The 20,021-nt window shown below is 41.9% G+C and overlaps 1 protein-coding gene across 6 annotated transcripts; it reads left to right on the top strand.

The window, feature by feature from the left end:
* The first annotated feature begins 2,702 nt into the window (after positions 1-2,702).
* On the top strand, positions 2,703-18,375 carry lnx2b (ligand of numb-protein X 2b). Of its 6 annotated transcripts, none has more exons than XM_061079305.1 (10): positions 2,703-2,799; positions 8,354-8,931; positions 10,691-10,887; positions 12,457-12,656; positions 13,587-14,018; positions 14,723-14,869; positions 15,781-15,955; positions 16,197-16,440; positions 16,528-16,686; positions 16,768-18,375. In XM_061079305.1, the coding sequence occupies exons 2-10, from the start codon at positions 8,519-8,521 to the stop codon at positions 16,901-16,903; spliced, it is 2,103 nt and encodes a 700-aa protein (XP_060935288.1). In that variant the 5' UTR covers positions 2,703-2,799; positions 8,354-8,518; the 3' UTR covers positions 16,904-18,375. The 6 variants fall into 6 exon arrangements, with proteins under 6 accessions (XP_060935288.1, XP_060935289.1, XP_060935292.1 ...); XM_061079306.1 differs by lacking the exon at positions 2,703-2,799 and adding an exon at positions 2,821-2,966; XM_061079309.1 differs by lacking the exon at positions 2,703-2,799 and adding an exon at positions 3,214-3,361.
* Positions 18,376-20,021: the final 1,646 nt, after the last annotated feature.

A 20,021-nucleotide genomic window follows, 5' to 3' on the forward strand; every position in this document is an offset into this window, starting at 1 on the left:
TCACCCTCAGACTTTTCTCTCCCAGGCTCTTTGTTACCACATTTATCACAAACCATCATTCTGTCAACTCACTGTTAACAATGTGTTGTTTGGCATAACTCAGCCAAAAGTGTCACCATTCAATACAAGCACTTGTTGTAACGTGTGTGAGGTACTTAAAAGTTATAGTTCTGCAAACACTCTTGGTTTACTATCATACTATGTTAGTATATCCTGTTGTTAAATGGGAAGTTGTATGTTGTACATTTAGCAAAGACGTTTTTTGGCTATATCAATAATGCATTAATAATTTCTTAATACGTATTTAAGAAATGCATTTCAACAAAAAAAGATTTTAATGTTATTTTGGGGTTTGTACTATAATAAACAATGGATACATCCCCGTCTTTTTATTTAGGCTGAGGCAACACAAGAATGTAGGTTAAACTACTTGTTCATAGATGACACATCCCCAGTTGACCCCATGCGATGTTAAGATAAGTAGCCTCACTTCCTGGCTGTCTTATGACATACAGACCAATTGATGTCTGTATTACCACCACGTCTCTTTCTGTGGGCTTGTATCAGCAAATGTCACTTTGTACTGAGCTTCCTACCACAGCTATAAATCCTGGGGGAAACAGGCTTTCACAGAGAGGTTTTATGGCACTGAGAATTCCCTTCCATTCTGCAGGGAGGGGGTATGCTGCTTTACACCCCGTGCTCATGTGTCTGAGGCCTTTTAACTGGAACAGTCCCAAAATATACGCCTTTTTTAATATTGAGCATCCACAATACAGATATTTGTGGATTATAATAAAGACAGATACTGTTTCAAATTAAGCCAGTTTGTCAATTGACTAAAAGGTTATTGTCAGCAATCAGAAATATCAATGATTCACTGATTCCTGCATCATAACTATGAGTCTATTGATCATCGTAATAAACTCACAGTGAAGTAAATATGTTTGAGTTTTGGGTGAAATAAGATATTTAAAGATGTCAGATTTGATATAAATAATGTTAGTGCATCTTGTCACAGCTTGAACTGATTTCCTTCCAGATTTCACAGCCATGTATGCAGATCCACAGTATATACACTGTGATATGTCAATCACAAATTTAAATGCTGCCATAAAGTGATGAGAAATGCCACTTGCCACTTTAAGTGAGTGAGAGGTGTTTAAATATACATAATGGGGACACTTTGTAGAGTATTGTCCCTTTTTAGCTTTAGTTAGCCAGTGTTGAGACTAGTTACATTACATTTCATTTAGCTGACGCTTTTATCCAAAGCGTCTTACAATAAGTGCATTCAACCCTGAGGGTACAAACCCAGAACAACAAGAATCAAGAAAGTACAATTTCTTCAAAAATAAAGCAAAACTACAAAGTGCTATAAGTAAGTGCCATTTAAGTGCTACTACATTGTTAGTTTCAAAAACTAGTCTGCTAACAGGAACATATGGACAGAAGTAATAATCTGAATACTGGTATGTGTTTTGGGTCATATGACAGTGGTCATGGATTGAACACAAGTACAAGTAACATTCCTTTTCACATACAAAATGAAATGTTACACTACATAGTGGTAGAAGAAGAAGTACTTTTATATTTTACCACAGTAAAACCAGCAATATACGCTAAGTGGAAGAACTCTGTTCAACTGGGAGTTTAGAGGATGAGCTAGCTAAAGTATGGATGACAGTATAGTTTATGTACTCAGAAGTAAAAGTTATCGGAATAATATAACCTTACAGTGCCGTATGTAAAAGGTAATCATGAAATTGGCTCATTTCAAAACCATATCATGTTAATGATAAAAAGATGTATAATTTTTTTCAATAGTTACATCTTTTAGCCGTTCATTTTAACGACACAATGTAACACTGGGTCAATAGCCATGGGAGTTAAGTCTTATTGTAATCTATAATAATACATCACTATTTATATGTTGATCATATGTTTTTTGGTGAATCTGCAAAGTAAATACAGTGCAGCACAAAGTAAAATATTCAATGTGAAATGAAGTGAAGTAGTGGAATATAAGTAGAAGTATCAGTAGGTATGGTAAACAATATAAATATGATTATAAAATGGTAGCTTCTAATTTGAGCATTGTATACTAAATAGCAGTATACTATATATACTATAACTATAAAAAGATATATGTGTATGAATATAAATAGGTATAAGCTCACAATAGAATACAATATGATATGAATATATATATATACAGTATATATCATATTGTTTTTCTTTAGTTTTTATATATATATATATATATATATATATATATATATATATATATATATATATACTCAATCATACATTTGTAACATTATTCATTATCATTTTTAATCTCCTACTTGTTCACCTGTTGTTCTTCACATGTGTATTATTATATATAATTATGTGTAATGTGCCAAATGACATTTTTATCAGAAATAGTGAAAGTAGTGGAGATGACCTCAACCTTTAAAAAACCATAATCAAATTCCATATCAATAATTAACGATATGGATTTATTGTCTAGCCTTAATATGAGTCACAGTAAAGGCACCACTGCACAATGTGAACGTGTATGTGATTGTTTACACCTGGATGGTCTTCTTCTCCTCCTCCTCCTCTTCTTCTTCTTCTTCTTCTTCTCCTCCTCCTCCTCCTCCCTCTTCTTCTTCTCCTCCTTCCTGTGCTCCACCACCACGTCTCTCAGCTCGATACCACGTTCGCCCGAAACTGGGAAAGTCGCCCAGTGTGTGTCCGGAGGCTGAACTGCACCTGGGACTGGGAGCTGTGCTGTCCCCCCCCAGCGCCGAGGTAAACACATGTATTCACATTATAACCTGTGTATGTGTGTGTGTGTGTTATTCGCTGAGTTACTCACAGACACAGACACACACAGATACACACACGGAGCTCTTTGTGTTAGCGAGCCGAGCCGAGCCGAGGTTAGCTGCTGCTTCCGGAAAACAACCTTCACGCAGGTAAGGCTAGTTTCGGTGTCGCCTCGATCCCACCGGGAACAAACAAACATGGAGGATGAAGCCACTCGTCACTTTGAAACGTGTGTGTGTCTGTGTGTGTCTGTCTGTCTGTGTGTGTGTGTGTGTGTGTGTGTGTGTGCTGTTTTTCACTGAGTTTCCATGTGTGGCGTTCAGCTGCCGGTCGTGGAGGTGACGTCAGACCGGAGCTTCTGATGTGTTCACCTCCATCTGAGACACTGGAACTTTCTGTCTCCTGCTGGTTCCCAGTCAAGAGATTAGCATCAAACCAACAGCACTGGTCTGACAGAGGAGGGACACTGACTTATTTATGGTCCCAGTCAAACCACAACAGAGGGGGAGGAACGTGAAGTAGACCTGTCTTCTACTGAGCACATGTAATAATACTCTATTACATGTACAAATACTGCATTTGCACTTTAAATGGAACATAATATCAATATGGTTTCATATCTTAGTCCTGGCGATTATCGTTATGTTGCCGCTACACATCAATATCGAGTTATTTACTTTATCTTGTACAAGAACACAGAAGTTTTTGTTTATTTTACATTAGATGGCACGTTGGAAAGTGACAGCGTGATTGTCACATCTTAAAGAGGCACTACAATAAGACTTAAAGCCCTTTTTGTCTATTGTTTCATCTCAGTTTGTGTCAAACACCAAATTGCAGTGAAATACACAAATCGTGTTCTTCCTCAGTTAGACAGATATCAAGATGCATCGTTATATGATTGTCTTGCAATGTGTTGATTATCACAGAATCACGAGTTACCCTGCAATTCCATCCCTTAATTTACACTAATTTACAAGTATTGCCCTTAAAATGTCCCTTAAATGTCAAATATTCAGAGTGTTCTTGTATATATTATAGTAATAGTGGATATGTACATAAAATAAGTATTTTAATGTTGTCAACAACTGTTTGTACTGTTGGATAAACAAAAACTACAGAACCAATTTCCTTCAAACTGGAAGGATGTTGGGTATGTGGGGTAACTTTTTAATCCCCTCAGATGTAGATGCATCATTAGAGATTATTGATACTGCCCAGCAGTTTATGTAGCAGTTCACATCTCAAAGTACTTACTCAAAGTACTGCTCACAAAGTACTTGTGTACTCAAGCTAAGAATTTGGCTACTTCTTTCGCCCCTGGTCAAAATGTCAAATTGAAAAAATTCAGTCTAGAGACTTTTGACGATACTGTTGTTGTTTTCTTGGCAGCTCTGCAGTTACTGACACATCTTCATTGTTTTTGGAAAATACAAGAAGACAGGAAAACCTGAAGATCTTCGAAGACATGTTGTTGCATTTGGAGAATTTGTATGGACAACTATCATGTTCAAACTTTATCCAGTAGCTGCATCTTTGGAAAATCCTGTGAGAAAGTAGCTACCTTTTTCCTTTATGCTGAACACAATGGGGACATCCAGAGTTAAACCCATGGGTGGCGTTTGTGATGTTTTTGTCCCTGGCTGCTGTACAGTGGGAGCCCCAGGAGCTTAACCTCCATGTGTGATATGTTCCGGAGACACTGGTACCACAGCACGTCTGTGGCTGGTTGGGTCGTGTGAAAGCTCAGACCAGGAGGGAGCTGGAGGGGGAAACTCTTTGGAGGATGGTGGTTTTAATGTCACTTGGACAGGTGGACTTATTTTCCTGCTTATGTGCAATGCAAATATAGGTCATTATATTTAAAGCACGAGACATTGCCTGCTGTGCAGCTGTTACTTAATGTCCAGACAGTGCTCAAAATAGATGAGACATTTGGCGGATGCGATAGTTTTTATTTTTGGAAAGAAAGGAAATACTATTTTTAACTTAGGGGAGAAAATATTCAATTCATCTCAAGTGATAAGTGACATTATGAAGCTATTCAAGTCTAATTTTGGCCTTGCTAGAGCTTTTCTGATGTTATTCTGAGACACTAAGGAGCGTAGTCGTTCATCTTTAGGTAGACATGTCTTTATTTTTCCGTTTCATGTGCAGCCTCCGTGTGTAATGTCTATTTCTAACTCCAGACATTGGTGTAAGCAGAAGTGAGCGTGACACACCTCCTGTCTCACCGGGTGGGGAAATTGTTTGTTCTTGCGGCTTCACCTGTGTTCACCGAGGGTGTGGCAGCGCATGTGACTGACTCATATCAGCCATCAAAGCGAGTGATTCGGCTCAGCCTCGACGGAACGCCACCATGTGTAATCCTCTGGGAGACTGGAGGATACTGCAGGGCCACAGACCTTTCTCCGGACAGCTCAGACTGTCACATGAGCACAAGGCTTTGGACGTGGCGTGCCCACATCACGATTGCTTTGAACTGTGCTTGACTCTCAACCAGTAAAAATCACTTTTCATGCCATCTATGGTAAACCTGCCTTAGTTTTATAAGCATGGAATCTAACACTAGTTAGAAATCTTTCTTTTAAGTCTGGGATTCATGGGAAATAATTTTCTTGTACCAGTGTAGGATTAGGATTAATCTATATCTTGTTATGTAAGCTGCTTTCAGACCTGAACTGAACCCCGGACATTTTCCTTGACATTTTCTGGAGGGGCTTTATGCAAGAACGCAAATGTCAGAGTCAGTTACTCCGGATGTTTTTTGGGGGAATTTTTCCTGCCAGCCCCCCCAAGTAAAGTGTCCGGAAAATGTCTGAGTGAGGCCATGTGAGAAAACAGCTCGAGCTCGTCTGGAAAATCCACTGCAAGCGACTCGGCGTGTTGATGACGTCTCTAACTGAAAACTTTCAGAAAAGGTTACAAAAGAATACAAATATCTCTTTCCAGGCACCACCCCTGAACGGAATATTCCAGTTTCCTGTTGTGGTGACAATGTCTGACCTGAACAATCTCCTGCTACGCTCTGCACATGTGAAAGGCAAACTCAAGGACAATTTTCAAGACTTTTTCTGGAGTTTATGTCTGAGTTTAGTCAGAAAGTCATAGATAATGTCTGATGGAGCAAAGTAATGTCTTTAGAATGCCTGTTGTAGCTGCTGCGTCAAACTAACCCTTATCATTTGCTTAAGTACTTCATTAATAGTTTGCCTGGTTAGGAGAATAGTGAAACTTGCTCATCTAAGTCATAGGTTACATTTTGCTTGACCTTTCTGACCAATAGTCCAGAACCCAGAGATAAGAAATGATTGAGCAACTGTTTAAAGCTGAATTTGTGCATTGGTCAACTGGAACTTTGTAATGTTTGTCGTTTTTTCTTGGAAAATGGCTCAGACAATCATCCCATTACAAAAACATTGTCTGATTTCTGTTGGACTAGAAAATATTTCATGTACAATGCCAGAAAAAAATTCCTAAATCCCAAGGTGACGTTTTCAAAATGCAGAATGTTTTCAGTCAAAACCTCTGAGATATTCAGTTTATTAGCCTTATAAACTCGATTGGTAAAGTTGTGAGTCGAGTAATTGAATAACCGACAAATCAATCGATCGACTTATCGTGTCTTCACTGCACTTTTTTGGTTTACGCTGAACCATCTCGACAAGTCTCCATTACATGTGGAAGATCCCAAGAAAGACGAGTACTTTCTATTGATTTCATGCTGCATCCTTGACAAACGTAGTGATCAGCTGTCGTGTTTGTGTGGGAACCGGGGGGGGTTGATGGATAGCTTCCGAGTCAGCCACCTCTGGAATCTGCTGTGACTCCCCACTGGTTACTATCAGAAAGCAAATGCTGCACCTTAAGAATACAGCAGTAGACACGGAATTTGATGGGAATGAGGCTGTGCATGTTTTAATAATCAGAGAACCTGCTTTGCCCTTTTACAGTTGAACACTGTCAGTTTAACATGAGGGTAATGAGTTAATTTCTCATGGTCTCATTGGTGCAGCAGGTCATGTGGTTTCTAAATAAGTGGCGCTCAGCCTAGTTTCTACTGGGCTTCTCTCCCGGAGCTACAGGATCCATGGCCCCGCTATCCATTACAGCACAAGGTATCACTTGCACAAAGTAAAGACAAAGAGAGAAAGAAGTCCTGTGTGACCTCAGCCGGGATGCATGTGCGTGTGGAAAGACGTGTGCGCACACACTTGTAATCAGGCTTGTGTGTTTGCAATCAGTCATTCGCCTATAGAGAGTACTTTACCTGGAGTAGTGCAACATCAGCAGTCTTGAGATCTCAAACACACACATGCGCGCACATAGACATAAATATACACACATTTGCTGGAGAGAGGCAGAAGGAGCACTTCTCTTTCCCTCTCTCTCTGCCTAGTTACACCGATTCCCCTCTGCATTCCTGACACCGGTGCACGCACACACACACACAGGCACACACACATTATTCTGACGGTGTGCTGCTGGAGAGGCAGGGCTCTGGTTTCATTCGAGCTTCAGGCAGCCGCTATGATAGAGCCTTGTGTTTGTGTGCGGTGGCTACTGGGTGCTTGACAACAAAGATATCATCTCGGGTGAGTCGCTCCAAAGTATTCACACTGAGGTAAAAGCAGTTAGTTTGTGGCTGAGATATGGACTGGGTCACTAAGGGAAGGCAACTGAAGGTAGTGAGGTAATGGCGTTGACTTATTTTTCCTCTTTTTTTCATCTGTGGTTACGTGCAAGGTACAAGGTTCCTTTACTACTTTGTATATTCAGGGTCAAATTTCTGATCTTAAAGTAGCATTTTGTGGTGTGTTGAATGTTTCTATGTCTCTCGAGCCACTCAGACATTGGCTCATGAGTGCTTAGCTCAAGAACTCCTCGCTTATGTTGCAAAAAAAGTAATTTATTGCAACTCATTTACATTTCAGTCCATTTATTATCTGCTGTGGTCTCCGTGGAAGCCCTTTAACCTTGCCTCCAATGGATGAAATATATTTTACAAAGTAGATTTCATGAGCGGAAACTTAATATATTTTGGATTGATTCATGGAATACCATTTTTTTGGAGTGAGCAGCCAAAAGTTTCAACAAAGAATGTGTTTCTAATCAGCACTCTCCTTATGAGAAGGCATTAAAGGAGATTAGGATTGGCACAAAGGGCTGGGGACCACTGCTGATTGGGTGCAAGGGGTCATTAGTGATGGGGGTTACATTTCTGCCCAGTTCATTCAAAATTCTTACTCTCGTGTAGTGCCATGTCTTTGTTCCTTACCATTAGCAGAGCTTTGACTTAAGTCCCGCTCTCCTGCCTCATTTCACAGAGTTTTCGCCCTTTTCTGAGCTCGGTGACTTTTAGCTGAGATGAGAATTCCCTTTGTCCCTCAGGAAACTTGCTGAGAGGAAGCAGCTGTGGCTTGCTGCCTTATTGCTGCTGCTCAAAGGATTTGTCATTTCCTGTGGAGCTGGCCAGTATGAGTAGGAATAGTCCAAATTCTCCAATAGACTAAACTGTGCTTCTCCTTCTCAACAGAAAAAACAAAATGAAGACAAGGAGAAGCTGACGACTCTGGATTGTTGTTACACTTTCACTATGGATTCAGCTTTGGAGATGCAGACATAGACTTTTACAAGAGACCGTTTCGGAGGAGATACGATCTAAGAGGACACTGAGGTTTGGACTGAGCTCCCTCAGCCAATGGCTACAATAGAAACCAAAGGTACCAGCAGCAGCTGCAGCAGTGCTGCAGGACTCTCATGGGCCCGGGTCTGCAAGGAGTGTGGCCAGCAGCATGAGGGTCAGGAGAGTCACCTGTATGAGTACCAGGACGAGGTGGACGACGAGCTGGTCTGCCACATCTGTCTGCAGCCTCTGCTCAAACCCATGGACACCCCTTGTGGTCACACTTACTGCTTTCACTGTCTGAGCAACTTCTTAAAAGAGCAGGACTTCTGCCCCGTGGACCGCCAGCGGCTGCAGTTGCATCAATGCCGTCCCTCCAGCCTGCTGGTCAGGAACCTACTGGACAAGCTGATCGTAATGTGTCCTCACTTCGAAGAGTGCCAGCAGCAGATGCAGCGCTGTGAACTGCAGCCTCACTTGCACAACAGGTAAGAGTCGGGTTGAGACGTACGTGTTGTCATGGCAGCAGGTTCGGGGGATATAGTTAGACCTCTGGATAAGATGGTCGAGTGCAGTAGGATCTAAACCTATGAGCAATGTCTGCAAAGAATACTGTATATTCCCTGTACATATTAAATACAAAGGTTGTTCACATTATCATTAACAGCCATACAGTGAAATATAAGCCTGTGTCATAGTTGGACTGGTCAGCACCGAGCACTGGGAGAACTCCTGCCACATTGGTTGGCCTCTGGATCTTAAAAAAGTATTAAACCAAATTTTAAAAAGAGGATAAAAATGTTTTTATCATCTGTGTCAGTCTCTTGACCGACCGTGTCTGTGTGTCTGTCATGAGAGCATGCACATTAGAGTGTAGGTGTTTGGGAACAAGGATCCTGGGCCAATCACAGTATCTCATTATTAATTGATTGAGACAGCATGAAGCATTTGAGTTTTATTTATTGTTCTGCAAAATGTGTCACTATATTGTAAATATTTTCAGTGGTGCACTGTGTATGTATATGGTGTTATGTAATTAGTATTTGTGGCACAGACTGAGGAATGTGAAATAACTATCATTAGCGTTAACTCAACCAGGTCCAGTTGACCTGTTTTTTTAGCACTTAGATATACCATGACCTGGATGACTGAGCATCTCCACAGACAAACTATCATTAACATTGTTTGCTTCTCCTCTATGTCGTTCAAAAGTTTATGTTTCTTCCTCCTCTGGTGTTGCATTTATTCCTGGTCAGAGCCTCAGTTCCTCTACGAACACGCTAACTTATTATTAATGAGCTCAAGACGAGGTGCAGGGTATTTAAGTTGTTTTTCACATGGCCGGCGTGGTGCTTATCATCCCAGCCATGATGTAGTTGGTTGTGGGGGGGTGGATAGTCCTGCTGCCGCCTCTCTGTGCAAACAACGAGGAGGCAAAGTTCAGGCATGGGGAGCGTGCCTCCGTCGCAGCACTCTGACTGACTTAATCAGACTCAGTGCTTCTCACCCAGACAACCTGCAATGCAGTGAAATTGTCTATTCATCTGCACAGAGCTTCTGTTTAAACCCTGTGCATTAATACACTCCTTTTTTTTTACTATCTCCCCTTTCTGCTTGAAAACACTTCACATTGATTTTCTTTCTCCCTGTTTTCCCAGTCATCTGGCACTCCTCCAAACTAGAGACATAAAATAACAAATCTCTCCATTGTAAAGATGCGTATTCTCATGTGTTGTGCCCAAAGCTGCCTTCAGACATGCACGTGTGGAAAAGCAGACATCTTAGTCAGTTGCTCTGGAAATATTCCTGGAGTTTTCCTGCCAGATCCTTGTCAACTGTCTGAAAAATGTCAGAATGAGGAGGTTAGAGAATACAACAGGAAAGTAGTCGTGTTGATGTTTTTAATGCAAAAGAAGCGATAACTAGTAACTCAGGGTTAAAAAGTGTTGCCATAGATGAAGAAGACGCTGACGAAGATGTCAACTTGGAAAGACACTCAAGAGTTTTTGGTGAAAAGGGCAGCGGCCGTGTTGATTGTGTTTTCCACTGTGAAATTTATGTCATGAACTGTCTCCTTCATGCTCTAACTAGACGCCAGCCCTCGCCTGACTTCTCTGGACATTTTCCTGTCATTGTGAACATGTCCGACTCAGACAATCTCCTGCTGCGTTCTTTATATGTGAAAGGCAAACTCAAGAAAACGAAATCTTTTCTACTAGTTTCCTCTTTGTCCCTGTCTTTCCACAGATGTCCTGTTTTCAGAAGACTGAAGGAGGAAGCAGAGAAAAGGAAGAGGCCCTCGTGGAATGAGTTAAAGGGACGCAAGAGTGACGGGGAGTCGCCCGGCGATGCTAAACACTCGGCTACGTTGTCTGCTCGAAATCCCAGCCGGGATCAGCCTGAGCCTGGGCTGATTAATCCTGCCTATGAGGAGAGCGAGGATGGTATGAGGTCATTTTTACCTTTTTATAACAGTGAGACAGTCACAATAGTCTGTGTTCTGTACTAACATGATGATTACAATCACCACGTTGGAGGAGGCTGGTCCGACTCTTTGGCAGAGACAGTGAATAATGTTTATGGAAGCTCCCAGACGTGGTGGAATTAGTCTCCCGCTCGGCCGATTGCAGAAAACTGAAATCCCCGTGCTCACCCTCCTCAGTGGGGGCTGTTGTCAAAACACACGAATGGGAATTGCTGATGTTTATAGCCTGAAGGTTCTGATTCTTAGTCTGTCACAGGTGAATCATCAGCCTAGACAGAGAAAAATGTACCAGCTCACGCATTTCTGTCTGTACGAGGGAAAAAGCTGATTAAGAAACTGACAAGATATTTCCACAGACCAAAGTTCAATGAAATCTAGTTTCCAGGCAACTGATAATCCCCGAGACGTGTGTATTTAGACAAATCACTGCTGGGCATACTCTTAGATAAAATAAATAAACAAGTGAAGTACAACATGTTTTCACTTTAAAATCTAACTGAATTATATATGTATTGATTGTAATTTTGTTTTCAAATGGCGGCATGTTGACTCATCCAGGTTTTACTACCTCTGCAGTCAGCTGGGTGCTTGTCTTTGCTGGAGGGACTTCACAGTAAGAGGAGTTTGCTGCAGCATACAAACATTTGTATGGTCTCTGTGTACGTACAGACCAGTTCCAAGGTGGAGAAAGTTCAGTGTAGTTCAGTGTACTGAAAATTTCCCTATCATACTTAATGAAAACAGGAAGACGTCCCCTCTGCTTCTCTCCGTTTCCGATCCTTGTTCCTGTTCTCTGTGCTCCGTGAGAACAGTCGTCACCTAAAGTTCAAATGAAGGCAACTACCGCTGTGTCTCTATTTGTAACGATTTCTCCAGAATTGTTTGATAAGCAGATCAGTTTTTAATCTCTGTGTAGTAAAGAGATTGGTACAAGATATTCTCTATTTATCTAAACACGGAAAATGTATGTGCAGTTTAATTTTTCGACAAGGTTTGCAGCTCATTATTTATAATATCTATAAGGGACTTAATTGACAAAGACCTGAAGAGATCTTTTTCAGTTATTACTACATAGTGGTGACTTTAAATCGCTCTTAAAACTAGTTACTTGTTTTCTTTTCACACCTCTGTCCACCACTTGTGTAGTTTATTTTGTTACATTGTAAAGTAACGTCAATATAAAGATGTGGCAAGATAAAGTCAGTCAGAGAAGCTGTAAATGAGCAAACAGTAGCTGTGGGTGTGTGTGTGTGACGTTAAACTTTAATGATATTTACATTGATTACTATAGATTTGTACCTTTTATGTGTTAAGGGTTCTTGGGAGATTAATCGGTTTTTTTTTAGATTCCAGTGCTGATCACAATAACGACTTAAATGTAGAAATTAAGACCTAACATGTCACTTGTGTGCTTTCAGTTTCTTCCTCAGGTATTTTAAAATGTGTATCTCACCAATGAAATCGGAGAAATGATTTTATAAAAGCAGATATTTAGCCATATTAATTCCACTGTCCCTCTTCCCTCCAGATAACACCCCTCTGCGGTCTAGTCTGGTGGCCGAGGCCAACATGGTGGAACTGTTCAGAGAGGAGCCGGAGGAGGAGCTGGGCTTCCGCATCGTGGGGGGGAAAGACACACCGCTGGGGAACATAGTGATCCAGGAGATTGTCCGGGACTCACTGGCAGGGCGCGATGGCAGACTGGCCCCAGGGGACCATATCTTAGAGGTGAGAGGGACTCATGAACATGAGGAAAGTGGTGAGATAATACAGGCCGTGATGTCACATGATCATCTCTAATTCATCAGGGGAATTCAAAAGGGTTCCAGTTGTCGATATCCTGACACGCTTCCAATCAGCATATTTCTGCATTAACTCCTTGTTAATGGGTTCTCATGGTCCTGTATACGCAGGGCTTTTCTGCTGGGAACGAGAAAGTAGACATTCAAGATAAACAAGTTTTAGCTCCATGGTAACAAGGTGTGGTTTGTTATTGCTGAGGGCAAACACGTCATTTCAGTGTAAACAACTCTACCTGGTGGCTGTCACTGATTGACTTTGAGAGGGTCAGGGTCCAAATATAGTACATTGAACTTTCATTTCCTTTGTTATTTAATCAGTTATTAGGTAATGCTATGACGGGCTCTCTGGAAGTGGACATAGAGGAGAGTAGAAGGACAGAATATGATTTGAATAACTTATGGCTTCCTCTCCTCCTTGGATTTCTACCCTCCGGATCCACATGGTTCCACGGTAAAATGAGCTGAAATTTCAGCCTGGGCTCTGGCCCCCCCTCCCTCAGTGTGTCCTCCTGCCTTCAGGATGTGGAACATTAGCCACAGTTTTTTTTTCATTTTTGATTTGGCTCTGTGGGAAGCTGGTGCACGTGAAGAGAGATGAGGGCAGATTGCATCACAGATCTCTCGAAACTCGATCTTTCTCTTCCCCCTGAACTGATGCATTTATTTCTGTTTCGCTCCAATTTCACATCAGATTCTCAGGACACTCTGACAGGCTCATCATTTAAACTGTGAAAATAAACAAGTAGTAAATTTGACTTTTTTGCTTGACAGAAAACTTTTCCCAGCGTCAGTCTTCATTTACAGTCTGACTGCAGTGTCTGTGTCTCTGTTCCTCTCTGTGGTGTTGTGTACACAGGTGAATGATATCAGCTTGGCTTCAGTCCCCCACGCCCGGGCCGTGGCAGTGCTGCGGCAGCCGTCCCTCCTCAGACTCACCGTCATGCAGGAGAAAGGTTTCAAAACAAGGGATCCACGGGCTGATCATCACGCTCCTTCTTCTACCACTTCCACCGCCCTGCAACCCCCTCAGAGTCCCCACGGCAACGCTACCTCCAGTCACAACCCCGGCACAGTCCTGCAGGTGACGCTGATGAAGAGTCAGCGCAGCGAACCGCTCGGAATCAAACTCATCCGCAAATCGGACGAGAGCGGGGTTTTCATCCTGGACTTGTTGTCTGGGGGTTTGGCAGCAAAAGATGGAAAACTGAGGAACAATGACAAAGTGTTGGCCATTAACGGACACGACCTCAGACATGGTACACCGGAGAGCGCTGCCCAGATCATACAGGTATATTAAAGGCAGGTTTTTGTGTAATAATGTGGTTGTGAGCATGCACTGGTTGTTTCGCAGCATTTATAGAATTTAAGACACTTTAAATGTACGATTTAGTCACAATAATGACATCGAATCGCTCTCGGTTGAGCACATACCTCAGACAAGGCAGAACAATTGTACACATGATATTTTAGTAAGGGAAAAAACATTCCGTGATCTGCCCCTTAATGTGCATCTACACCAAAAGTTGATGGGTTCTTCCCCAGGACCAGGCCCGGTCCCTCACCAAGTTTGGTGGTAATTAGTTTCATAGTTGCTGCGTAATCCTGCTCATAAAACACTCAGAAATGAAGAGACTTGGGTTAAAGTATAACTTCCTTGTCAGAATGTTGCTATGCTGCAACACAAAGAAGACGAACAACATGCAAACAGATCCTCTCAATTCTCGATTCAGTCTCTTTTTGTTGGTTTTTAGTTTCCCACAAGTATTTTCAAAGAACAATCACTGCTTTCAGATACTTTGTAATTATGCAATATGCACAAAAAAAGCTCTCTCGATTGGAGCCTGCAGCGCTCATTAAATCACACAATGTGAAAGTGATTAAAACAAGGTTCCAAGTAGTCGGGCTGCTAATGTGACTGATTTAACATGATTCAGACTCTCTTGACGATAGATATTCTGTGGAAGTAATTGCTTTTCCTTTGTGCGCATTAAGGCCAGTGAGGTACGTGTGAACTTTGTGGTGATGAGACCTGCAGAGACTCAGGAGGAAGGAGGAAGCAGCCGAGAGGGACAACAGGGACGAGCAGCAAGGAGGGCGCCCGAGCCCCAGTACTTCAGACGACAGTCCACATACATGAAGGTAATATAAAGATCATCTCTCAAACTAAGAGAAATTACTCCTGTCTCCTTTTTATCATTAATATAGATCACATGTTTTTGTTGTTGCCCATAACCAGCAGTAAACGGCTCCAATTACAACTTCTTCTTAGATCCTTCAGTGCAATGTTGGTCACAGTATCTAACAAACGTTGCACATTTCTGTTAACACAACGTAGTCGTGATGACCGCTCCTTTGTCGGTCACACTCAGTTGTACCATACACTGTCAGTAGAAAGAATAGCAACCCCCCAGTCGGGGGTGAGAAGCTTTGAGAGCAGACACCTGCGTCGGTGTGCAGAGATGAAAGCGGCTCTCAGGGGCCTCCCTCTGTCCTGATCAAAAGGCCCGGGGTGCTGCTCACTCTCCTGCTACACAGCCGCTGGCTTGTTGTGTTTTGCTTGTTTCTATGGGTGGCAGAGGATCAAAGCTGGTAACAGTTAGCTTTCGCCTGCAGAGTGGAGCCTTTTCGTCTTGCTGGGGGGGGTGGGCTCCCTGCTGGGGAGGAGGAAGAGACCCCACCTCCCCCAAGCTTCCCTTCTGATGGTTTACAGACTCAAGAAAGAAACAAGGGGGCTGGTTGGAACTGTCATTTTCCACACATCTCCTCCTCTACGAGAGCCTGGTGTTGATCCTCACACGTTCCCTCTTCCCTTAGTTCTCAGCTCCCACTCAAGTGTTTCACATTTGTTTCTACGAGAATCAATTAAGTCCAAAGATACTCGAGGGCCTGAAGTAAATTGACATGTTCTCTCAAACAAGATAGGATTAAAGTATTTAGCAATAAAGTTTGTCAATAATATGATTCACTTGAAAAAGTGCAGCATAACTTTAAAAATGTTGATAAATATATTCGTTGTTGCTTCATTTTAATCTATCCCATTGTTCATGCAGGATCCCCCGGGTGGGTTTTCCAGCCATGAGAAGACTGTGAGTCTGAAGAAGGAGCCTCGGCTTTCACTGGGCATCACCATAGCCGGGGGGAGGGACTGTCGCAGCCGCCTGCCTGTTTACATCACAAGTGTGCAGCCTGTCGGCTGTCTGCACCGAGACGGAACCATCAAAAAAGGTAGGAAGCAACATCTGGCCATCTGCCATTTTAACTTTGAATAAGGGATTTGCCTTCAAGATAAAGACATTAAACCAGGACTACAACTAACTATTTGTGAGTTGTACATCTACATCAACTCATCACTTGTTAAAGCTTAAAACAGTCAACCTTCGAATCAATGAATCAACTGATGTCTGATGTTGAACACAAAGATCCCCTGAACTAACGATTGTCTTCACCACATCATGTGTTTCCTCAGGCGACATTCTCCTGAGCATCAACGGTGTGGATCTGACCCAGTTCACCTACAACGAGGCCGTCTCGGTGCTGAAGGCACAGACGGCTCAGTCCCAGGTGGTGCTGCGAGTCATCCAGACGCTCTCCGACGACTCAGAGGAGGAAACCGAGGCCGCCACCATGGACGAACTGGACCTGATGGACGACCCGCGAGACGACTCCCTCAACTGGACGCCGCTGTGGACTCGCTGGTTGGGATTACCGAGGTAGAGAAGCTTTCATTACCACCCGTTCCTGGAGGGTCTGTGCTTTGTGTGAAAAAGTTCATTCTGACCGTGTCCTCATTGTCTCAGTCACATGCACTGGTGCCGGGACATCGTCCTGCAGAAGACCAACAACGAGAGCTGGGGCTTCAGTATCGTCGGGGGGTACGAGGAGAGCCACGGCCAGCAGCCTTTCTTCATCAAAACCATTGTGCCTGGTACACCTGCTCAGTTTGACGGGCGCCTCAAGTAAGTTCACCCCAGTTTGACTCCAGTATGATCTGCTCCCGTGTCCTTTCATCGCTCTGACTGGCCTGTGGTTCTCCCCAGGTGCGGTGATGAGATTGTGGCGGTGAACGGATCCACGACGGTGGGAATGAACAACTCGTCTCTCATCCCCATGCTCAAGCTGCAGAAGAACAAAGTCACGCTGACTGTGGTGTCGTGGCCCGGGAGTCTAGTGTAGAACACACACACACAAGCACGTTCACTCTCTAATCCTTTCTCTCTCTCTCTCACACACACACACACACACACACACTCTGCCCTGTTCAGCTGCATTCTTGACTGGGCCACTCATTGACTCTTCCATATGTAACTCACTGTTTGGTTACGTTCTTGTTCGGGCTTTTGATTAGTCGTGTAACACGTGTGTACATACGAGCCGTCCTGTGTGCAGGTGCCTGTTTGTGTCAGTGTCTGGAGAACTCGCAGGGCAGTTGAATCAGGGTGCAAAGATGATGACAATCAGTGAAGTACTAAAAAAGGCTACGGACGAACTGGAAGGATTGTTGCTCTTTTTTCCAGACGCCGGTTTTACCCTCTTTAGAAGCTTTATCTATATTTTAGCTGAAATACGTTGGATGATGTTATCGTTTAGTGGTGACTTGATTCAAGTGATTCACATAAACAGAATCCAAAGATGAAATGTAGATCTGACAGAACATGTAGAAAGTTATGTATAGATGAATAGTAGGTGACTATATATAAAAGAAAATGGCTGCTGAGTGTAAAGTCAGATGCCAAAGACAGGAAAAATTCCTCCTCTCTTTTAACTGGTGCATCACTAGTGTGATTTTTATCAACTTTATTTTTATTTGCACTTTCAAAACGTGCAGCAGAACAATTCAGCCATGTTGAAAACGTAAGAATGCATTATAAAAACAAACATGTAGATTATTTTAGAGGTAAATAAAAGAACTACACTCACATTTGGTGTGAGACTGACACTGGCTTGATTCCAATGGGAACATTCTGTTGAAATATCGGAGGTTCGGTCTTATTCAAGCTATAAAAGTGATCAGTTTAAACGTACTCTCCTGTAAAAGTCACTTGAAACCTGCGTGGACCATTTTACCAGAGCTGCATGGGTGGGAAACAGCTTGGGTCCAAGTTTATTTCCTGTTAGTTCTTATTTTAGCAACAGGAAATAAACCAGGACACATTATAATAGTTGTTTTAAACTGTGAGTGGGTCTAAAGAAGCGAATAAACCTGTGATGAATTTTTGGTATTGATGCATAAACAAGAGAACTTTTTGTCATTTGTTCCATGTCCCTGTATGAGTGCTCTGTATTTGAAATGCCTCCAACTGATGACAAGTGGGTGCCTTGTCGACACTGAAGGACAAACCAGAACGTATACCTGCCTTAAATTGCCGCCCTACCAAAATGTGTTTGCTCATTCTTTTCCTGTCATGATAAAGTGTATTTACCTTGAAGATGAATTTGAAGATGAATGGCCTGGTCCAGATGAATTTAATCTTTGTGTCAACACATTCCCAGTGGCCTTTTCTTGTATCTTAACTGGTGCGAGATTTATAGAATAATCCAGAATATCACAACAGAATTAGTTTTTGAATCAGAGTGACTCTGAAATATTAAGTGTCTGCGTTGGCCTGTCCAATGTTACATTATGTTCAATAAAATCATAATAATAACCGTGCGATTCTTCTGTTTATACAATCAATCAATCAATTCAACTTTAATTATATAGCACATAAATAACTAAATGTATTTACGGCTGTTTGAATATTAGAAAATTAGAATAGAGTATCAACATACTTTTTAATAGGAAAATAAATTATATTCAAAGAAATTATAAAACCTTAAAATGATTAACACTACATAACAGCCAAACTAAATAGTTGGATTGTCAATTTACGTATATATTTTATTGTCGCTGTGCCACATTCCACTGAAATATAAAACATCCATAGTAAACTGCAGGATGAGTGCAAACGGTGCTTTACCTCAGTCAGAAATGTACAATAAACTGTACAGTGACCCCTGGTGGACACAAACTGCAAAATAAAGAAGTGACCCAGGCTCCAACTGACCAATTTGAGACTCATACTGAAAAAAACTAATTTTAGACTGAGAAAAGTTTTTAAAAAAGGCGCAAACACGAGTTTTAAAAATGTCTGAACTTCATCTTTGGACAAAGAAAGTGTTCAACATAAAACTTAAGTGGTTCTGAGCAATGATTGAGTACGAATCGAGTGTGTGAATGTAGATTGAGCCATTCACATATGTGAATATCTTCATGTTTAAACACACAGACCAGTACAACTATCTACACATTGCAGAACGTACATAGGAAAGTCAAACAGAGACAGACAATCAACATAGTGACGAGTAGCCAGAGGTGGAAGTGTTCAAGCCATACAATGATGAACAAATACTCTGGTGCAGGTTTAAGTCTTGCTTAACTCTTCAGGATCTCACTGGATGTAAATGAGAAGGTCCAACGAGACAAATACCTGAGTGTCCTTTACTCTGTAATTATACATCAAATTTTATAAGCTGATCATGTTCCTTGTATGTAAAATCAAAATGACTACTAACCACAGTAGTGAGATACCTGTAAAAATGTCTTATATTGAATAGAGAGGAAGTACCATAAACTGGAAATGCTCAAATAAATTACAAGTACTTATATCTTTTTACATTATCACTTGAATACATTCAAATTCACTATAAAATATTTTGGGGCTGTAATCCTTAATTACATTAAGGAATAAACTGCTGGTTTAATCACATTTTTGGTTGAACAGCCCTTCAATTAAAGAGGCTATCCTACATCAAGTGAAACTGGGGCAGTAACTGGAGTTTAAAACGTTAGAACATTGGTGGAGTAAATGACTGCAGTAAAATCCTCTGAACAGGGACAGACTGTGAATGAGAGAACAAAAAACACAAAGGACCATAAAACGGGCCCCAGTTAAACCCACCACCTCCGTATTCGGGGGTTGTGGTGAGATACAGTAGACACACAGTTCAGTATTTTCTAGACTGTGACCACTGATGCGCAACATTAGAAATCAGCAGCAGATTACGCTAACTGCACTCCTGACTTTTACAAATGTGTCGGGTAATTGCACGCTGTCTAGTTAAATTTAACGATGCAACACCTTGTTAAACATGACAAATAGCTACATTTCTGGTGGTGGGGCCGCGAGCTGCAGGAGCGGAGCGGCAGCAGAGGTCAATAATGATCCGGGTTTACTAAGGCGACACATTTACTTAGCGTGACAGCAAATAACAAACTTTTCAAGTGGAAAAAGGATGCAACAGCAAGGACAAA

This window comes from Limanda limanda, chromosome 10, assembly GCF_963576545.1.
Source record: "Limanda limanda chromosome 10, fLimLim1.1, whole genome shotgun sequence".
NCBI classification, from domain to species: Eukaryota; Metazoa; Chordata; class Actinopteri; order Pleuronectiformes; family Pleuronectidae; genus Limanda; species Limanda limanda.

Bases quoted from the DNA above. Each gene is read 5' to 3' on its own strand.
- lnx2b (XM_061079305.1), top strand. From the start codon at position 8,519: ATGGCTACAATAGAAACCAAAGGTACCAGCAGCAGCTGCAGCAGTGCT. The intron at 10,888-12,456 runs GTATGAGGTCAT...TCTTCCCTCCAG, and splicing joins CTATGAGGAGAGCGAGGATG to ATAACACCCCTCTGCGGTCT. The intron at 14,870-15,780 runs GTAATATAAAGA...TTGTTCATGCAG, and splicing joins GACAGTCCACATACATGAAG to GATCCCCCGGGTGGGTTTTC.